Consider the following 21433-nt stretch of genomic DNA (forward strand, 5'->3'; position numbering starts at 1 on the left):
TGTGTGGAGATTGCTTCTTCAATCTCCCACCAGGGCACACACAGAAACAGATTTATTTCTGTCTCGTTCTTTCTTCTTCACTCTCTAAAATCAATAAAGTTTAAAAAATAAAATAAAATATCTTTTTAACATTTTACATTAAAAATGCTTTTAATTAGTTACTATATTTTTATCTTGGCAATCTGGTGAGCTTCTAAACATTGTATAATTCTAATCTACTTCCCTGAAATAACTTTTACAATTATTCATAAAGCTTTTGTGGTAAAAACAAAACAAACAAACAAACAAAAAAACCATGGAGTAGCTGCACTTGTATTTGTATCTTAAACAGTTTATTCAATATCTAACCCTATAATTAGTTATTTTTCCTAAAACTTAATAATTTTTTTAGATAGTTTTCTTTGAAAAATAATTCCTATCAGAAGCTTTAAAAACAAAAAGAATTCCATGATCAGTTGTGGGAAATGTGGAAAATCAAACTTCATATTCACAACATTCATAATGTACATTAGTAAAGGCCCCTAAATGAAGGTCTATAATGCATTTACATTTGTATAGCCTAGTATTTTCCAATCTGTTTGTCTATGAAATTCTTTGTATCTGAAACACCCAATACTATCTTGAGGAGCAGGTCCTCTATGAAGTATATCCTCAGAGACCCTAAAGATATTGAGATATTAAAGGCACAAATTAATGCTACCTGGAATATTTATGACTTTGGTGAATTAAAGTTCTCAGAGAATATTCTTTTTTTTTAATTTAATTTTATTTATTCATTTTAGAGAGGAGAGAGAGAGCAGAGAGAGAGACAGAGAGGGGGGGCGGAGGAGCTGGAAGCATCAACTTCCATATGTGCCTTGACCAGGCAAGCCCAGGGTTTCGAACCGGTGACCTCAGCATTTCCAGGTCGACTCTTTATCCACTGCGCCACCACAGTTCAGGCCAAGTTCTCAGAGAATATTTTGAAGATTCCAATACATCAAGCATGCTTCCTAATGTGGCAGCCAATTCATCAGGGTGAAGACAGCAGCTACAGCAATGATGGTAATCGCAGTGCTTAGTGAAATAATCACAGTGCTTAGTGGTAACTAGTATCAATAAGGCTTATCAGTACCTATTATCTCCATTAGGAGGCAGTTTAATTTTGGAGACTTGTCGTAGTAGCAAGCCTGGCTTCATTTGCCTTGGCAGGCAGGGGCAAGTCAGATACCTCTGAACGGTAAAAGGGTGAGATCTCTGGGCATACAAATTTGTATTTGTTTCCTCTGGTTTGTTTCTTTAGTGGTAATAGTTCACCTCTTAGTTGTAAAACCAGAAAAACAAAGTATACAGATATTTTAAGAAACTATCTGACTCAGCCCATGACATGCCCTCCTTGATGTATTCACATTCTTTAAATTTTTTTTAAATTTTTTTAAAATTTATTCATTTTAGAGAGGAGAAGGAGAGACAGAGAGAGAGAGAGAGAGAGAGAAGAGACAGAGAGAGAGAAGAGGGGGAGGAGCTGGAAGCATCAACTCCCATATGTGCCTTGACTAGTCAAGCCCAGGGTTTCGAACCGGCGACCTCAGCATTTCCAGGTCGACGCTTTATCCACTGCACCACCACAGGTCAGGCCGTATTCACATTCTTTAGACTTCCGGGTTAAAATATTAGAAAAATACACTAAGCATGGATATAACAGTGCGAAATAGAATAGAGGGAAACATTTACAGACTATAGTTCAAAACATGTATGTCTCCAGGTCAACTAACCCCAAGGGAAAAATTAACTTCAAGTTGTAAAAAATGATGATCACTCTATTAGATCATACTCCCAGTAGCTGGATCGGTCAAAACATCTTTAATTCAATCTTCTCTTTCTAGAGGAAGGGAAGGAAATATGCTGTAAATCTAAAATGTCCAGAGTTGCTTATTTGTTTGAGTCCTGGACTTCCTCCTGGTCTCTCATACCATAGTTCTTCTGACCCAGTCAAAAGCAGGACTCTACCAGTACTGTCAACATGGAGCATCAGTGGCAAACCGTCACCTGCCGGGTGTCCACGTTTTAGCAAATGATAACCTTGATACTGGACACTGAGTTTCTATGTAGAAAAGCTTAGCAAAGCTTAGTTTGTATAGTCTATAGGCATAGAAACATTTATTTTCTCCCTGAAGGAAGAAACTCCCTGAAAGATGAAAATGCTAGCTCCATCTTCCAAGACTCATTATATTTCCCAATCACCTTGGCCCTCTCGGATAGTCTTTCATTTCCCATCCTCCCACATATTTCTGCCCACTCTTACACCTGTGCCCACTAAGTCAGGCAAACAGAACCAGGCCGCAATCCAGTCTCCTTCTTTCATCGAAGCATCTCCTTCACTCTTCCTACTCCTATGCGGTCATTCTGTCCAAAATTACATTCAGCAAGATGACTTGTTGTATTTCTGTGTTGGGCAAGTCCTTTACACTCTTTTTAATGCTGCCAAGTATTGTGTATCCATTAAGATACTTCAACTTTTCTGACTTGTATTTCGCTTTTGGTTTACTATAGGAAATAGACCTTTTCTTTCTGTATATTTTGATATATATTAGAACTCCATGTGTAAGGTCAGGTTTTCATTGAATTTTATGTTTTATACTGTCTAAAATTTTATTTTTATTTTCCAGAGGTTCATCCATATCATCTAATTTTCTACTATCACTGATTCAATTCTAGATAGTCAATAAATGTACAATGAAATAAGCCTTTTTAAAATCAATGTTTTATAAAAACATTGCAACAAAAACACATTATTTGTATGATCATAATTGGTTTTGTTTGGGGTCCTTAAAATGTGACACCAAGAAAGCTCTGTAGGTATCTGTCATGAAATTCTATTTTCCTTTTACTGGGATCAAATATTACTTTAATTTACTTCCAAATATTACTTTAATTTTCCCATTCTAACTCAAATTTTAAATTAATTTGATGGACTAGATACTAAGCACTTGATTTTTTTTCTTTCCTCTTTACAAAAGAAATTATATTTCTGCTTATTCTCAAAGAGCAATCTTCAAGATGCTTTTCCTGCAGTGACTGTTTTGTGTAGAAATATTTCTTAGCAAATACCATGCAATTATGTTATCAGCAAAGCAGCTTGTCAGTACTACAAGTAAGCAGACCAATAGCAAGAAATTTGCAAGCTTAAAAAGGGTCTACATATGAGGAGAAATGAAAACTCAATTCCATTTTTTCTTCAAAACAAACAAGTGTGATAGTATACAAAAGAGATTTAAAGTCCTCTTTGTGATAACCTCACCCTGAATGATCAAGAGAAAGGAAAGCAAATGTCAGTCTGCATTTGAAAAAACACTCTGCAAATATTTTTATGTTTATATTACTTGAAAAAGAAAACAAGTGGCATTGAAAATATCTAGAGGCCCTTTCCAGGTAGCTCAGTTGGTTAAAGTGTTGTCCTGATATGCCAAGGTTGTGAGTTCAATCTGGGTTAGGGCATGGACAAGAATCAACCAATGAATGCATAAATAAGTGGAAACCAAACACATTGATCCTTCATGAGCTCTATCTATCTTTCTTTCTCTCCCCCTTTCTCTGTCTCAAATCAATAAATAACTTTTTTTGAATATTTAAAAAGAAAATATCTAGAATGAAATATTATTATTTTGTTTTAAATGCACAATAAATCACATATAACTTCGTGCAGGTCAAGAAGATTTGACCAATGAAATGGTATGAATTCTCTAATTAAGGTAAAGCAATTGAAATAAATTAGATCAACACTCTGGTTAGTTTTCAAAAAAGAAAATAAGCCCATTAATGAGCAATTCTTTCACATATGTGGATAAGAAGCCTTGAATGATACTCTTTTATTACAATGAAGGGGTGTTCGGACAACAGGGAATGAATATTAAGAGATTTGAGCCAAGATAAAGAATGAGGCTTATTGAGGCCTTGGCCAGTTGGTTCAGAGGTAGAGCATCGGCCTGGTGTGTGGATGTTCTGGGTTCGACTCCTGGTCAGGGCACTCAGGAGAAGTGACCATCTGCTTCTCCACCCCTCACCCTCCTTCTTTTCTCTCTCTCTCCTCAGACTCTAAAAATGAGTAAATTAATTCTTAAAAAAAAAGAGTGAGGCTCATTTATTGCAATCTTGCTTATTTACTTTATATATGTGGAATCAATTTGACTCCACTGACTTCTTCTATCAAAAATGTAGAAGCCAAAAGAGAAACAAATTCAAGTAGCTAAGTCAGAGTCTGTAAAGGTTTATAACTTTCTGCTATCAACCACATCTATCCCGAGAGAAGGCTACACTATTTGAGTATCCCTCTTTGGATCAGGGAAGACTAGAAGGAAGGTCATTAGAAGCAAGACTATAGGGAAGGTCATTACTAGCAAGCCTTTTGTTCCCCTATTACCTAAGTAACTGTAAATAGGCCATTTTTTTTTTAAAGTGAAATTAGTGGAGATACAAAGACAGACTCTGACATGCACCTGACTGGGATCCACCTGGCATTCTCCATCTGGAGCAGATGCTCTGCCCATCTGGGGCCACTGGCAACCAAACAATTTTTAGCATCTGAGGCAGAGGCTCCACAGAGCTATCCTTAGCATCCAGGGTGTCATGCAGAAATCACTCAAGCCATGGCTGCAAGAGGGGAAGAGAGAGAGGAAAGGGGAAGGGGGAGGGGTGGAGAAGCAGATAGTTGCTTCTTCTGTGTGCCCTGACTGGGAATTGAACCCAGGACTTCCACACATGTGGTGGACGATTTACTGCTGAGCTAACCAGACAGAATCAGCCATTTCTTTTTAAAAGTTTATAATGATCAATTCTACCAAACCATATGGGTAGACAAGAGAAGACCAAGGTAAGATGGTCTAAAGTTCTCACCTGCTCCAAAAGCCATTTTGCTACAGCTAATTTATGTAAAAATCAGTGTCTATTTAATCTTTTTGTAATCTCTTTACCTATCATGACATTATCACAACTGCCAATATTATCATGTCCCTAAAATGTTTTTATAAACAGATTTCTAAATTTCTAAGTATCATACCATAGTACTGTGGCAACATAGTATTTCCAAATACAAATTGAAGCCCCTCAGTCCCTTGGTGATTTGTGTTGTCCCTTGATCCTTCTCCAGGTTACCAAAAAAATTTTAAATTATTTTTTCAGTCCTTGGCCAGTGTCTCTGTGGATAAAACCTCGGCTGGTATATGGAAGTCCTAGGTTTGATTCTCAGGCAGGGCAGACAATAGAAGTGATTATCTGCTGCTTCTCACCCTCTCCTTCTCTCCCTTCTCTCCTTTTTCCCCTCCTGCAGCCAGTAGCTTGATTGATTTGAGTGTCAGCCCTGGGTGCTGAAGATAGCTCAGTTGCTCCAAGTGCATCAGCTTCAGGCATCTAAAATAGCTCCATTGTTGAGTATTAGCCCCAGTCAGGATTGCCAGATGGATCCTGGTCCTGCTACATCTGAGATTCTGTCTCACTATCTCCCTTCCTCCAACTTAATATATATATATATATAAATTATATATACTCAGAAAAGCAGGTGACCTGAAAAGTAATTTTTATATTTCAAATTCTGATTCCCTAAGAGAACTTAATGCTGAATAAAATTTCAACTCCCTGAAATATATACATTTCCCACTATCTGAAATAGGTAAATTTCTTAGGTTAGAGAGAGACACAAATCTCTAGACAGCCTCAAGTAAATTGGGAATGGAAGGGACCTGTGTTCCTCTTTCTATGGTAGTTTAGAGGAGACATCAGGACTCTAGGAAAAATGGCATCAGGTGGGTACCGACAGATAAACATCAGTCAATGCAAAAAAAAAAAGGCAGCGGAATAATCCTTGGGTCCCATTCTGATTGCAGGATTATCCTAAATCAAACAAAACAAAACACACACACACACACACACACACACACACACACACACACACACCAGACCCAAAGATCTTATAGTCAAGAGTATTAAAGTTTTTTCTTACATGATAAACTGTTATATTAATTATTGTATATATCTTTAACAATCTTCCCTGTTCTCATATTGATATCTTATTGTCTAACAAACCAATAATATTTTTAGTTATTTAACAGTTAACTATCAAACAAAAGCTCAAGAAAAATAGTGATTTTTTATTTTATCATTTACACATTGCAGTGCCCTATAAAAATGAGCATTGCAGAAAAGTTATCTATGACCTTGTGTACTTTATAACCTTGTGTACGGAACTGTCTACTGAAAACACTTTTCAGGAACTGAAGTCATCCCAGAACTTGACTTTCTCTTATTCCAGGAAGAAATGGATCTGCAGAAATGCATGTGTGATAATTTGCCCATAGGAAAGTTGATAATTGGGAAATGACAGAGACATATGAATGTTTAGTATGCAGCTCAGGTGACCTTTATGCATATTTGAGAACTAATACAATCTTATGCATTATAAAGTACATTCCTACATATACAAGGGTCCTCGAGTTACAACACGGTTCTGTTCCTACGTCAGTGAGATAACCTGAATGTTGATTTAAGTTGAAACACACCCAGCCTAAGTCACTTACCTATCCTAACACAATTGTAAAATCATAATCTAAAACACAATTAAGTCACAGAAAAAGAATACTGCATATTCTTTCGCCACACACAACCAAACTAGTTCGTCCACGTAGTTCATAAGTATGATGCCAACAGTATAAAGTAAAATATTCATGCCTCAATTTTTTAAAGTTTTTATGGGAGTGAGCATCAAAATGTCATATGTTGAGACTGTCATAACTCGAGGATCCCTTGTCTATATATGTGTGTGTGTGTGTGTGTGCACGTGCATGTATATGTAATACTTGAGAATAAATCAATCATTTCATGTCTTCTTTTAAACGTATACTTTAAAAATCATTGGAAACCCAAACAGTTGAAGATGTCGTGCTTTTTTAGGCAATTATTTGGCACAGGGTATTATAACAAATGAGATAGCAAACCTAGAGGTCAAGAAAGTCCCAAAGATTATAAAACTTGAAATGGTTGAATCAGAAGTTAATCCCAATTTTATCTCACCCAAAGCTTATTTCATCTAGAATCTTGGGTTCTAAATTAAACTAAACTAAACTAAACTAAACTAATCAGCTCTGTAGGCTTAGAACATTTAATTAATCAGGGCCAGTTTATTCTTAAATTATTTTTTAAATGAAGGATTTGGATAAAGTGTTCTCTGCTTCTGTGGAATTTGTGTTAACATGGAAGAGGGTAGAGGAAAAATAATTGGTCATGGAAGTAGACCTTACCTGGGGTGGTGAACACATAATACAGTGTACAAATAATGAGTTGTAGAATTGTGCATTTGAAACCTGAGTAATGTTGTGAACCGTGCCACCCCAATAAATTCAATAAAAGGGGAAAAAAACATAAAGTGTAGTCTGGAGATATTATGATTTGATTAAAACCACAGAGCCAATGATAGATTCAGGCAACCACAGTGCTTGAGATAATTTTTAGTGTTTTCTTCAAACTCATCCCTTATAGCTAAACAATATAGTTACTTCTAAAGTTTTCATAAATATTTTACATTTAAAAATCGATGTTCTGGGTCTGGTACCACTGTGTATTATAAATCGTTGCACCAAATGTTATAGTTTTAGTACAAAAAAACAGAAGCTGCGGACAGAGAGTACAAAGTCAGTAACCTTAAGTCACCTGTATTCCTTACCTTTACTATCACTGTGACAGTAGCAATACCAGGTGGCATTGTTCCATAAATATCAAAGGCCTCCACTAGAAAGGTGATACTTGCTTCCTGAGGTGGAAACGACTCATAGTCCAAACTCCTTAAAAGGGATAGTTCTCCTGTAAATGGATGTAGTGCAAAGAGGTGCTTCACTTCTGGGCTTCTTATCCGGTAAGACACATTGGCTCCAAGGTCAACATCTGTGGCCTGTAATGAGTTACACACACATACAAAATAGTTATACCAGTGATATTACCAAACTAGACGAATGAAAGGCTGATAGAAGCTATGTTTCAGTGCTTAGGATAGCACACATTTAATGATGGTCAAAGGTATGTTTCAGAGAAAAGCACTTTGTTACATAATTTACCAGAGAGAAGCAGGAGGATAGAGGGAGAAATAAAGACAGAGACACAAGATTTTGTCTTTGTTGATCTTATTACTAAATTTGTTTTACATAAAAGATCACTAATTAATAGAATTGTACCCAAGTAAACAGATAAATATTATCATAAATAATTATTTCCTGCTGACCGTAAAACCTTGAAAATATTTTAAATAAAAGTAAATTTATTGAGTGATTGCCATAAACACAATAGATTATTAGAGCACTATAAGAATACTAAAAAAATAATAATAATAATCTCACAAATTCTTGATAATACACTTGTAGAGATCACTCCATTATACCTCACTTCATTTAATTAATATTCATCGAGTAGTTACTATGCATGAGGTGCTATAGAAATACACAAAATAAATCAACACCCAAAGTTTCTGCCCTCCAGGTTTCTATCTCAAAGAAATAAGATACAACTACCAAAATAAAAGGAAAAAAAGTGGTATGTCCGTTACAGGTGTTTAGAATTGGTAGTGATATCTTTCAGCTGAAAAGATAGGTTTTTATGGAGGTTTTATAGGTTGACTACTTCCGTCAGTAGTACAGGCTGACAAAGACCACTGTGATGGAGGAAAAGGAATGGAGCAAGAATGGCATTGGGAAGATGAGGGTTTGGTAGACTGTGCATGCAATTATGTAAAACCTCCTGTGTGAACTCCCATTCTTTGCTCACTTTTAACATCACCATGAGAAAGATAATAGATTTTATTAATTTATTTTCCTGTCTAAAATCCTTCTTGCTTTCCATTCCAGTTTGGATCATCTCCAATTTCCTTAACGTAGTGTAAAGGTCCTACACTTTTTCCAGCCTTTTAGCTGCTAACTCTCCTCCCATCCAGGGTTTTTAGCAGGCTCCTTTCACTACCTTGAATAGTCTTATTTCCTCTTTGCTTGAATGACTCTTACCCTTCAGTTCAACATTTAGTAAGCAATTTTCTCCAGAAAATTTTCTCTTTGATCTAAAGATTAGGTGAGGAGCTCCACCTGTGATCCTCTATTTTTTTATTTTTTTTGTATTTTTCTGAAGCTGGAAACGGGGAGAGACAGTCAGACAGACTCCCGCATGCACCCGACCGGGATCCACCCGGCACGCCCACCAGGGGGCCACGCTCTGCCCTCTAGGAGGTAATGCTCTGCCCCTCTGGGGCATCGCTCTGTTGCGACTAGAGCCACTCTAGCGCCTGGGGCAGAGGCCAAGGAGCCATCCCCAGCGCCCGGGCCATCTTTGCTCCAATGGAGCCTCGCTGCAGGAGGGGAGGAGAGAGACAGAGAGGAAGGAGAGGGGGAGGGGTGGAGAGGCAAATGGGCGCCTCTCCTGTGTGCCCTGGCCGGGAATCGAACCCTCAACTTCTGCACGCCAGGCTGACGCTCTACCACTGAGCCAACCAGCCAGGGCCGAGGACCTCTATTTTAATTACCAATTTACTTATCTATTTGCTACACTGGACCAAAAACTCCATGAAGACATAAAGTCTTCATGTTTGAATCCCCAAAGTCCAACAGAGAAGTTGTCATAAAACAAACATTGAAAATATGTTGAAAATATGCTTATTGAATGAATGAATAAATGAGGTGAATAGAAGAATAAATGAAGAAGTAGTGGCCCTCTCTCTGACCAGCATATATCTTTTTTTAGATTTATTAAAGTTTATTGTCAAAACATTTAAGAAATTAATACAATCTCTTATAATTCAAGCTAACAAAATTCAAGTGACAAGACCAAATGTCATGGAAGGACTATAAATTATTTTTCAAAATATACTTCATATACCACCTGTGTCAGAATTAAAGTGGTAGTTGCTCAAAATGCAGATTTCTAAGGTAATATAACCTACTAAATCAGAATGCCCAGAGTTTCTGATAATAGCCCAATTAAAAAATAAAAAAGGGACTTGAATATGGATACACTGTGGAAAAGGAGATTCGACTTGTGCAAGAATGCCAGTTGTTTATTAAAAATAAACAAACAAAAATACAAAATAATAGGTATAGCAATATCTTATTTCTGTAAAATATAGGAAAGCTCTTTACATATGTATATATACATAAATGTACATATGCACATGTGTGAATACATGCATATTTATGTTTGTATGTATTTTTGATACTTTTGTGAGCACAAAGATAAGTGTGACAAAATAAACATAAAAATTAATATTGAATATTTTAGAGGAAAAAGGTGAGAGATTATTAATTTTTATACACTATTTATTGCCCATTGTTATAATTTATACATATATAATAATTTTTTAATTAAAAATCTATTTATATGTGTTATTTAATGTCTTAAAAATGCACTTTTTCTCCTCATAATTTTTGGTGTATCCCTAAAAGTAGAGTTGTTAGATAAAAAAATATGCAGTTTTTGAGAGATATTTATATTAAAAACTTATATTAAAATTTACTCATTGTTTATCTGCAGTTAAAATTTAACTGGATGTGCTAATTTTGATTTACTAAATCTAGCAACCCTATCCTGATAGCTAAGTTCATAATGTGGAATTCATGAAATCAATGCTTCTTCCACAAACCTCTACTTGAAGGAAGATGGTTCCAGCTGGCAGATTCTCTTCAACAACAACAGTGTATGTTGAATTGGTGAACACAGGGCTATTGTCATCAATATCCAAAACCCTGATGGCCAGAGTTAGAGTTGAGTGACGAGGGTGTACCGCTCCATCAGTTGCCACAACGACAAGTTCATAGTAGTCCCTGACTTCTCTGTTAAGCTTGACTGTAGTATAAATGCTCCCATTTGATGTGATGCGAAAAAGATTATTGAAATTACCCAAACTGTAGTACACTTGGCCATTTATTCCAGCATCAGGGTCAGTTGCCTAAATGTAATGAAAAACAAAAAAATTCACATAGTACATTTTGTTAAGTTTTTTTCACATTGCATCTTGTTATGTTTTCCTGTTAGAAGAGAATAGTTAATGAATCATGGCATATTTCTAAGTGAATATTCTTTTTCTCTAGGAAGAATATTAAAAAGGTAATGACAATGTAATACAAAAGTCTAGAATATGAAAAGACATATATGCAATTTAGTTTAAATAATATTCTTCATTCAAAGTGAATATAACTTATAATTGATATCAGTAGTAACAATATTATTACAGAAAACTTTTATTACAAAAATACTGATTTTTTTGGTATCACTCCTTCAATAGATTTTGAACTCTAAAATAAGAAAATCATATTTATTTATAATTAATTTAACATAACCTACTAAGTGACAAGTTTCTATAGTTTTTTCAGTCAAGCACTTTATACATTCATTTATATATATATATATTCAGAAACTTTATATAAATATATTGTTACCTGATTTAATTCTCAAAATGTTCTTATGAATAAATCGAATTGGTCCCATTTTACAAAGGAGAAAACTGTGGTTTATGGAATTTAATAATCTTGCTTAGCATTAAACAAGAAATAAATATTTCAGTGCCCCATTTTTAGCACACTGCCTAACAAATAATATTACTTAATAAATATTTGTAAAATTAGTGAATGTTTGAATAAATGAATACATGAAAGTGAGATTTAAAACAAAATCTTTTCCAAAACCCAAATGAGAGTAAAAGTATGTTCATTGTCAGACACCTACAATGGTATTCTTCTTTACTATTACAATACAATATCTAAATAATTAAGAATTTTTGTTATAATAATATATTAACTAAAAATTTTATTCATATAAAATCACTTCACATTAAATAATAATGTGGGAATTTTGAGTGAATATTCTTCTCATGAAATATTATGAGAATTAATCTTACTAAAACTCAATTTTTATATAAATTATGACCTCTATCAAATACTGTGCCTTTTGTGTTAAATAGTTTTATATTATTTTGCTTCAGATAAAATAGAGAAAGTCTTAGAAGCCATAAAATGTTAGATAGTTATGTTATCAACTGTTGCTGAGAAAAAGAAAGACAATATGACACTTGGCTGCTACTCGAACACAATAATCATTTAATACCCACCACCACTCCTTGCCCCCCCCAAAACCTACGAAACTTTATCTTTTGTTTAAAATCATCACTTAGGTAAGTAGGAACATAAAATCCAGTGATATAAATAGATCTTTTATAATACCAACAGTTGAAAATTTAGTGAATTGTTCTGTCTGTGGTAATTCTTAAGGTCACAAAATTAATCACTTATGTAATCAGTAATTTAAATGGTTCTTGCTCAAGTTAAGTTTTACTTGGCCATATATGGAAAGATCTAGTATTATAGAATGATTCAGTTTGACTAGAATAGCTGTGTGTATGTGTCAGGTGGTGCTGTGTATATATTGTCTTATATACGTCCAGCTGCTTGACTTATATCTCCAATAAGATACACCTCAGTTATATCTGTATTTGTTTTTTATTGCTGCCATAACAAATTACTATACATTTAGCAGCATACACAAAAAAAAAGTTTATTATTTAATAGTTTGGTAGATCAGAAGTTCAACGTGGCTTGTACCAGACTAAAAACACAGTTTAGCCAAGGCTATCCTTTCTGGAAACTATTGAGAAAAATCCACTTTCTTAGCTCATTCGAGTTGTTGATAAATGTAGTTCTTTGAGTTTGTCAGACTGATATCTCCACCTCTATTTTGAATGTCATATAATCCCAGCTTTCAGAGACCACCCACTTTCCCGGGCTCATGACACAGTCCCTCCATCACTGAAACTAACAATGGTGGGTCGAGTCCATGACACACTTTTTAAATCTCTGTTCTTTCTTCTTTCATGTCATCTCATACTGCATATGAGACACAGCTACAGCTTTGAGATATGTAGTATATTAAATACCAAGGTCCAAAGTATAATGGCATTAACAGAAAAATCCCTACCTATCTATAATATGCTTTCACTTATGTAAAATGTCTCAAGCTTAATCATACTGTTTCCAGCCACCATCCACTGTGGATTAGATGGCTAAATTACTCTGTAATTATCAATTATTTTCTTTCAGAGAGAGATGTCTTTTATAGAAGAGAAAGTAATGACAACAATCCTCTACTTAACTTCCTTCATAGATTTCCATTGCCTTGGGCAATATGAATATCTTAAACACAGCCAAGAGTTTCCACATTACATGATGATTTCACAATATTTCAGAAATTGCAAACCTTTCCAACCTCCAAACTTCTCCAATAGCCTCTAAATGGAGGGCTCTGCTATTATTTGCTAAGCTAATACCCATTTATCTTTCAAGTGTCAATTCTCAAAGCAGTCTTCTCTGACTCCTGTAGTGGAAATTATCAATAATTTTATATACCTGTCATTTATACCACTTTTAATAATTTTAATTATATATTTAGCAGTGTGATTATTTGTTTAACATTGCTCTCCTTTCTATAATGTACAGCCATAAAAGTAGAATCTGAGATTTTTGTTTTTCTTTTTTTCACTGAATGCCCAGTGCCTACCTACTATAGTGTCTGGCACATGGCATACATTCAATACTGAAATGCAAAAATAAATTACATATATTAACAATATAAATTAATACTGCTATAAAATTTTAAAATTATTTTAAGATTTTAAACAAAAAAAGAATTAAAATAATACTGTGTACTAATAATAACTATAGAATTTTTAAAATTATTTTACTCATTATTGCGGGGATCCTAATAGTGATATCCAGGATGTTAGCTCTGGTTAACATAAACTGCAGAAGCAGACCAATTCCAACACCTTTCTTGCTGCTTGCTTCAGCTCCAGCTCCCACCCATATTTGGGCAGCCTGACTCAGCTCTGGTTCTCACGCCTTTTAAGGGCAACCACACTTTTTCAGGCAATCATGCATTTTTGGCTACCTGACTCAGCAACAGACATCAACTCACTGATGTAATGTTGGCACTATGCAACTATTGTTCATAAGCACTACATCTACCTCACGAGCACTGCTAGGTTAGGACCACAGGACACCATGGAATGAATGAGGGGACTGCAGGACTGAGGAATGAAGGAATAGAGCATTGCAGCATGTCTCATTATTCCAGCTCCTCGTGCTTTCTTCATCTTAGGGATCTTACGCCTGAATCATCCCTTGAAGAGCCGGTGAGCTCTGACAATGATATATCTAATGTTTGGTGTTATTTTGGTTTATATTTCTTGCTTTATCATTCCATGTAATTTTAAATTCTTTATTAATTGATTTGAGAGACAGAGAGGAAAAGAAAGAGAGAAAGAGAGAGAGAGAGAGAGAGAGAGAGAAGCATTTACCTGTTGTTCCACTGAGCTGTGCAGTCTTTGATTGCTTCCCATATGTGCCTCAACTGGGGATTGAACCCACAACCTTGGCATTTTGAGATGACATTCCTACCGATTGAACTAACTGGCTGGGGCCTATTCTATGTGATTTTGATTAAGACTCTCAAAGCAAACACTTTGGAATTATTAGAATTGCATTTGGAAAACTGATCACCTTAGCCTAACTACTTATTATTAGTGTATGTTGAAAACTATTTTTTAAAGCACACAGTGGTATTTTATCATGATCAGAACAAGGGTATGATAACAAAGAAATATCAATGTACATTCAATATTTTGAGAATGACAAAGAGGGACTATGCAGGTTAAGATGACAAATGACTGCATTATATAAAAAAAGATTGCTACTTTATATAAGTGGTGATTAGTTTCAGTGTTTCTTATATATATATATATTTTTAATGTCATTTGTTCTATGTCTCAGTTGTCTCACCTATAACATAAAGGATGTAAAGTAGATAGCAGTTTAGAACCTCTTTTCCTACTGTTAACATATCAGAGATGAAATTCGCAAACAGAAGATTCATCAATTACAAAATGAGTAAAAAAAAATATAGCTATTGCATAACTCTTTGTAATCTGGTTGCAATGTCTTTCTTTTCTTTTTTTTTTTTTTTTTTACAGAGACAGAGCGAGAATCAGAGAGAGGGATAGATAGGAACAGACAGACAGGAACGCAGAGAGATGAGAAGCATCAATCATCAGTTTTTCGTTGTGGCACTTTAGTTGTTCATTGATTGCTTTCTCATATGTGCCTTGACCGTGTGGCTTCAGCAGACCGAGTAACCCTTGCTCAAGCCAGCAACCTTGGGTCCAAGCTGGTGAGCTTTGCTCAAACCAGATGAGCCCGTGCTCAAGCTGGCGACCTTGGGGTCTCGAACCTGGGTCCTCCACATTGCAGTCCAATGCTCTATCCACTGTGCCACCAGCCAGTCAGGCACAATTTCATATTTTTTTTGTTCTATAGTATAAATTATATAAAAATTTAAGAAACAGGCCTTATTATAAATAACCTAATAACTAATATTAGAACAATGCAAATACAGTAAATACACTGGTAACATGACTTTGGAAAGACCTCATATTTGACTACAATTCATGTTTGTACATTGCTGAGCTGGAAGATTGTTAGGAAACTTAATCTAACAAGAGACTGATACACAAAACTTCAAATTTGGGATGAACCATAGATAGTATATTGGTTGCATCGTGTTGGTATTTCCCAAACTGCTGCATTAACCACATTTGACCTTGGAAACTTCCCAATGCACATTATCTCATAGAAGTGTTATATTTTAAAATACTGTTTAGAATTTTGAATGAGAGCTTCTTCCCCTGTCCTTCACCTTGCCAAGAGAAAGGAGAGTTTACTGTCTTGTTTATACCTCCCTCACAAAAGTGGTGGATTTAGTAGAAGGACTTGAATAAACACACTGACTCCTTTAAAATTTGACTGTTTATAAAGATGTCATTATGGTGTGCTTATCTGCCTATCTGTACCCTTCCCCTATGGGTGAAACCAACAATTTTAGTCTCACCCATAGTTGAAGAGCTGTTCGGGTGAGTTAAATTGTGAAATGCAGCATTACCTAACCCATCCAGCTCTCATACTGTCTTTTAATATCACTTTCAACCACCAGTCAGAATTCTCTATCTATCTCTGAATTTGTTTCAAACCTGAGTAAGGTATAAAATATTAGTTATTAATGTTCTCAATGCCTAGTGGTGTTTACACCACAGTTTCCAAAAGAATTTAAGTATAAACCCTTTTTACTGCTGTTTGTTTGGCAAATTACTAGCTAATATTTTGAGAGACATATATTGCTCACAAAACTTAGGGGATATTTCAATATGAATATGAAATGTTTAAAAAAGAAGCATTTGATTTATTTTATTTTTGTTTATTTTATTTTTTTAATTTTTATGACAGAGAGAGGGACAGATAGGGACAGACAGACAGGAAGGGAGAAAGATGAGAAGCATCAATTCTTCATTGCAGCAACTTAGTTGTTCATTGATTGCTTTCTCATATGTGCCTTGACTGGGGGGCTGCAGCAGACCAAGTGACCCCTTACTCAAGCCAGCAACCTTGGGCTCAAGCTGGTGACCCTTGCTCAAACCAGATGAGCCTGCACTCAAGCCAGCTACCACTGGGTTTCGAACCTGGGTCTTTTGCATCCCAGGCCGATGCTCTATCCACTGTGTCACTGCCCGGTTAGGCTGATATTTTTTATTAAACAAAACATCAGAAAAGCAAACAAGTCAAAGAAAGTTGTTCAATTATGCAAATGAGATGCAAAACCAACTTATATTTTATTGGTGAAAATGCACTATACAAAAGGTTGAAAGTACTGGAGTATCCGCATATTCCCTGATCCCATAATTTTTGTGAGCAGTAGTTCTATAATTCATTAAACAATACCAGGATCAAACCCTCTTATAATACTCTTCTTAGGACATTTTCCACAGAATATTTCCACTTTGTGTATTTTTTTTCCATGACATATCACTTCAAAATGACTACCTTATATTTATAGAACCAGTGGTGCCTACTCTCAACTATATTGGGGTTCTTGAAAGGGTCTATATATTATTATTATATATATTTATTATTTTATTAAATAATAAATGATAATCAGAAAAATGTATATTTTTAGCAGGGTTAGTAAAAGACTGTTGTTTAAAATAATTTAAATTAATTGAAAAGTGAGTAGAGCCCTGGCCTGATAGCTCATTGGTTAGAGCATTGTCCTAATGTACAAAAGTTGCCAGTTTGATCCCCAGTCAGGGCACATACAGAAAGAGATCAATGTTCTTATCCCTCTTTATCTCTCCCTTCATCTCTTGCTAAAATCAATAAATCAACATTAGCCTTGGCCAGTTGGCCAGTGGCATAGCATCAGCCTGGAGTGTGAAAGTCTCAAGTTTGATTTCCAGTCAGGGCACACAGGAGAAGCGTCCATCTGCTTCTCCACCCTCCCCCTTTTCTTTCTTTCTATCTCTCTCTTCCCCTCCCGCAGCCAAGGCTCCATTGGAGCAAAGATGGCCCAGGCACTGAGGATGGCTCCATGGCCTCCACCTCAGGCACTAGAATGGCTCTAGTTGCAATGGAGCTATGCCCCAAATGGGCAGAGCATCGCCCCTTAGTGGGCATGCTGGGTGGATCCTAGTGGCACATGCAGGAATCCGTCTCTCTACCTTCCTGATTCTAACTTCAGAAAAATACAATAATAATAATAATAATAATAATAAATTTTAAGAAATAAATATATAATTAAGAAAAAAGAAAAATATAGTGGAGAGATAATTAAATATTTGGTTGCAGTCATGACTTTGATAAAATAACTGCAGATGTGAGTTTTCCTCAAGCTACATTGAGGAATGCTAGTTAATGTTCTCATAATGCTACTATGTTTTTTAAGGGAAAAAAAAGTGAGGGGAAGTGGAAAGAGAAAGGGAGGTTATGTTCAAATAAATAAAAATTTGAAATTAGGAATGAAGAAAATTTTAAATGTGTCATTACTTCAGAAATTTTCAAGTGCCATCAATATTTTAATGAGGCCCCAGCCAGTTAGCTCAGTCTTTTAAGAGTGTCGTCCTGAGACAGAAAGGTTTTAGGTTTAATTTCTGGTCAGGGCACACAGGGGAAACAACCAAAAAAAATGCACGACTGAGTAGAACAAATGCTTTCCTTCTCCTCCCCTCTCTCTACTTTCCTCTTTGTGTCTTTCTAAAAATCAATAAAAAGCCCTGGCTGGACAGCTCGGTTGGTTAGAGAATCCTCCCTGAGCGCAGAGGTTGCTGGTTCAATTCCCTGATCAGGGCACATACAAGAACAACTCAATGTCCTTGTCTCTCTTTCTCCTGGGCTCTTTCTCAAAAATATATATCCATTTTAATGAGCAAGGTGGTTTTGAAGGGGAATAGCATATGCACCAGAATTAGAAATCCTACATATTAGAAATCACCCCAGTTCAACATGTTCATCAACTTATAGAAAGAAGTCCAAATTCAAACTCCTATGTATGATTTAATTTCAACCTTCATTTTCAGCATTTCATACCATTTATTCTTGTGTATAAATTCTCTGCTTAAGTCTAATCAGTTTTTTACTGTTCCCTAGGTCTCAGCCTACATTTTTAAATTTTTTTTTCAGACCATTTTGTTCACCTCTGAAATTTAATCATTTATCTATTCTTTCAATCCTTATCTCAATTTTACCTCTTCTAGGAAAATGTCTAGCATTTAGAGATCAGTTGATGAATCAGAATTGTACACTTGACAAACTCTTTCATGTATGTATTACTTTTAGTTTACTATAAGTCTTTTTAGAATAGCAATAAGTCTCATAATTCCTTTTTTATTAAAATCTTCTAATACATGGCTATCTTTACTTTATATTGGAGTGATTTGTTGAGAGAAAATATCCAAACACATATTCCAAATGTGAACTGGAAATAAATATTTGATGGAGCATCCTCATCAATAAGGTTTCATAATTTTAAATAAGCAGAAATGTAATAACATGTTCAAAGTCAAGTACACATACATACAACTACACACACACACACATTGGTCCAACTTACCAAAAATTAATTCACTGAATGGCTAGCTTCCATGAATAAGACTATATTTGATAGTCATGAAATAAAAAACGTAATTTTTTCGGCCTAGCGTGCGGAGGACCCGGGTTCGATTCCCGGCCAGGGCACATAGGAGAAGCGCTCATTTGCTTCTCCACCCCTCCGCCGCGCCTTCCTCTCTGTCTCTCTCTTCCCCTCCCGCAGCCAGGCTCCATTGGAGCAAAGATGGCCCGGGCGCTGGGGATGGCTCTGTGGCCTCTGCCCCAGGCGCTAGAGTGGCTCTGGTCGCAATATGGCGACGCCCAGGATGGTCGCAACATGGCGACGCCCAGGATGGGCAGAGCATCGCCCCCTGGTGGGCAGAGCGTCGCCCCATGGTGGGCGTGCCGGGTGGATCCCGGTCGGGCGCATGCGGGAGTCTGTCTGACTATCTCTCCCTGTTTCCAGCTTCAGAAAAGAAAATGAAAAAAAAAAAAATGAAAAAAAAACGTAATTTTTCTTAAATGAAAGGCAAGGAGGCAGAAACAGATTCTGGCATGCATCCCAACTAGGATCCACCAACAAGTCTCCTATTAGGCGATATTTTGCAGATCTGGCGCCACTTGAGGCTAGACCATGGAGCCATCCTCAGCACCCAGGGACAACTTGTTCAAACAGTTTGAGCCATGGATGTGGGAGGGGAAGAGAGAGAGAGAGGACAGAAAGAAGGAGAAAGAGAGTGAGAGAAAGGGGAGGAGTGGATAAGCAGATGGTCGCTTCTCCTGTGTGCCCTGACTAGGAATCGAACCCGGGACTTCTACACACTGAGCCAATGATCTACCATTGAGCTAACCAGCCAGGGAAAAAACTGTAATATTTTGTTGGAAAACAATCTAAACATTTTATGGCAACTCAAACACACATCTAATAGACAGACATAAAATAGACATATTTCCTTCCTTTTCTATCTCTTAATTAAGGAGGGTCATGTTGAATTAAGTGACATGGGCTGGCTAAGCAAGCTAGTTTTACTTTTTTACTATTATAGATAAGTATATTTATGTTAGACTAGATAATCAAACATAAAGTTCCTTTTTATCAACAGTACTGTCAAGAAGTTTACATTAATGTTTAGTACCTAGCCAAGCAGCTCAGTGTGTGAAGCCATTTTTTTCCCTAAAAATCAATTAAAATTTAATTAAGATTGTTAATAAGAAAAACCACACATCTTTTCTTTCCTTGTACTACATCAAAGCAATAAACAGTAATAGCTGCTAATTTATAATCATCTGGCCATGGTTAACACATAACATTACGGGAAATTGGCTGATACTCTATAGTCAAAAACCTCACTGGACAAAACTGTGAATATTTGCTTTAAAAACTTCTAGAAAACCTTAATCATTAAAATCAAAGTTAGAGTATATTGAAAAGAATGAAATAATTACTTAAGAAAGAAATCAGATTATGGACAAGAGCATTTATTGAACAAGATTTAGTTAATATTTGCTGAGCACAGTTTTTTTTTTAACTTTTCCTATTTTAAAAATTTTTTTAAACTTTAAAAATTTATTTCAATTACAGTTTACATTCAGAGGCCCATTTTATAGCGTATCATTAAAAAAGACGCAGGGGAACATATTTCTTACACATTTTATTCATCACTTTTCTCTCTCTCTTTGTTTTTTCAAGTGGTTTACTATGCACTCTTTCCCATCAATAGAAGTGGGAGCCCATTACTGGAATTCCTACACTGGGGGATACAAATTTAACAGATCTAAAAGTTGTCTGCATGCATGGGATATATAGGGATAGAGCCTCAAATCTGTACCTTTTCCATTGAGAAGTCTCTGAATAAATTACTTGTTCTTTTTTCAAAGATACCAATTTAAAATGTTTCATGTTCATACATGTTCCGATTAATTATTCAGATATAAAATTATTTCTGTTTACTCTCAAAACAATCAGGTACATCAAAGTACTCTGAAAACAAAATTATATTATTTGAAAAGGTGTAAACTACATTTAGCACCTAATTAGCCCAATAGAAAGCTGAGAAGAAGCTTAACTATACTTTTTGCTTGTTCTTTACAGCAATTTGAGAAGCTGTGCATTATTTTCTCACTTTGACATGGCAATCTTAAAAGTTATTGAACAAAAGGCTGGTAGGAGAAGTTGGACAATGGCATTGTTAATGACATTACTAGTGAAAATACTTTTTTTCTTTATCTAACAGCTTCGAAAAGATATAAAATAGTTGTCTTTATTTCTTTAAAGAAGCTGAGCTATTTCAAGAGATGTGATTATAACTGTAAAAGAAGAGAAGCAATTTAATGACTCAAGGTTATGGTAAAATTTTCCTCTCCATATAAATGTCTCATATTCATTATTGAATAATGACAAACAGACTTTTGGGCTAGATGGTAACAAGTGTACTTGAGTTCAAATCACTAAAATTATAACCAAACTGAATTCATTA

The 21433-nt window shown here is 35.6% G+C and overlaps 1 protein-coding gene across 1 annotated transcript in view; it reads right to left on the reverse strand.

Moving 5' to 3' along the window:
- PCDH15 (protocadherin related 15) overlaps positions 1-21433 on the reverse strand; it is a 1001489-nt gene that overhangs the window by 219129 nt on the left and 760927 nt on the right. Inside the window, exons 19-20 of the mRNA XM_066348814.1 lie at positions 10640-10945; positions 7691-7915 (exon numbers count right to left, since the gene is read on the reverse strand). Of these exons, the coding sequence (XP_066204911.1) occupies positions 7691-7915; positions 10640-10945 (531 nt within the window). The remainder of the gene's footprint in view (positions 1-7690; positions 7916-10639; positions 10946-21433) is intronic.

Source organism: Saccopteryx leptura, chromosome 9 (genome assembly GCF_036850995.1).
Source record: "Saccopteryx leptura isolate mSacLep1 chromosome 9, mSacLep1_pri_phased_curated, whole genome shotgun sequence".
NCBI classification, from domain to species: Eukaryota; Metazoa; Chordata; class Mammalia; order Chiroptera; family Emballonuridae; genus Saccopteryx; species Saccopteryx leptura.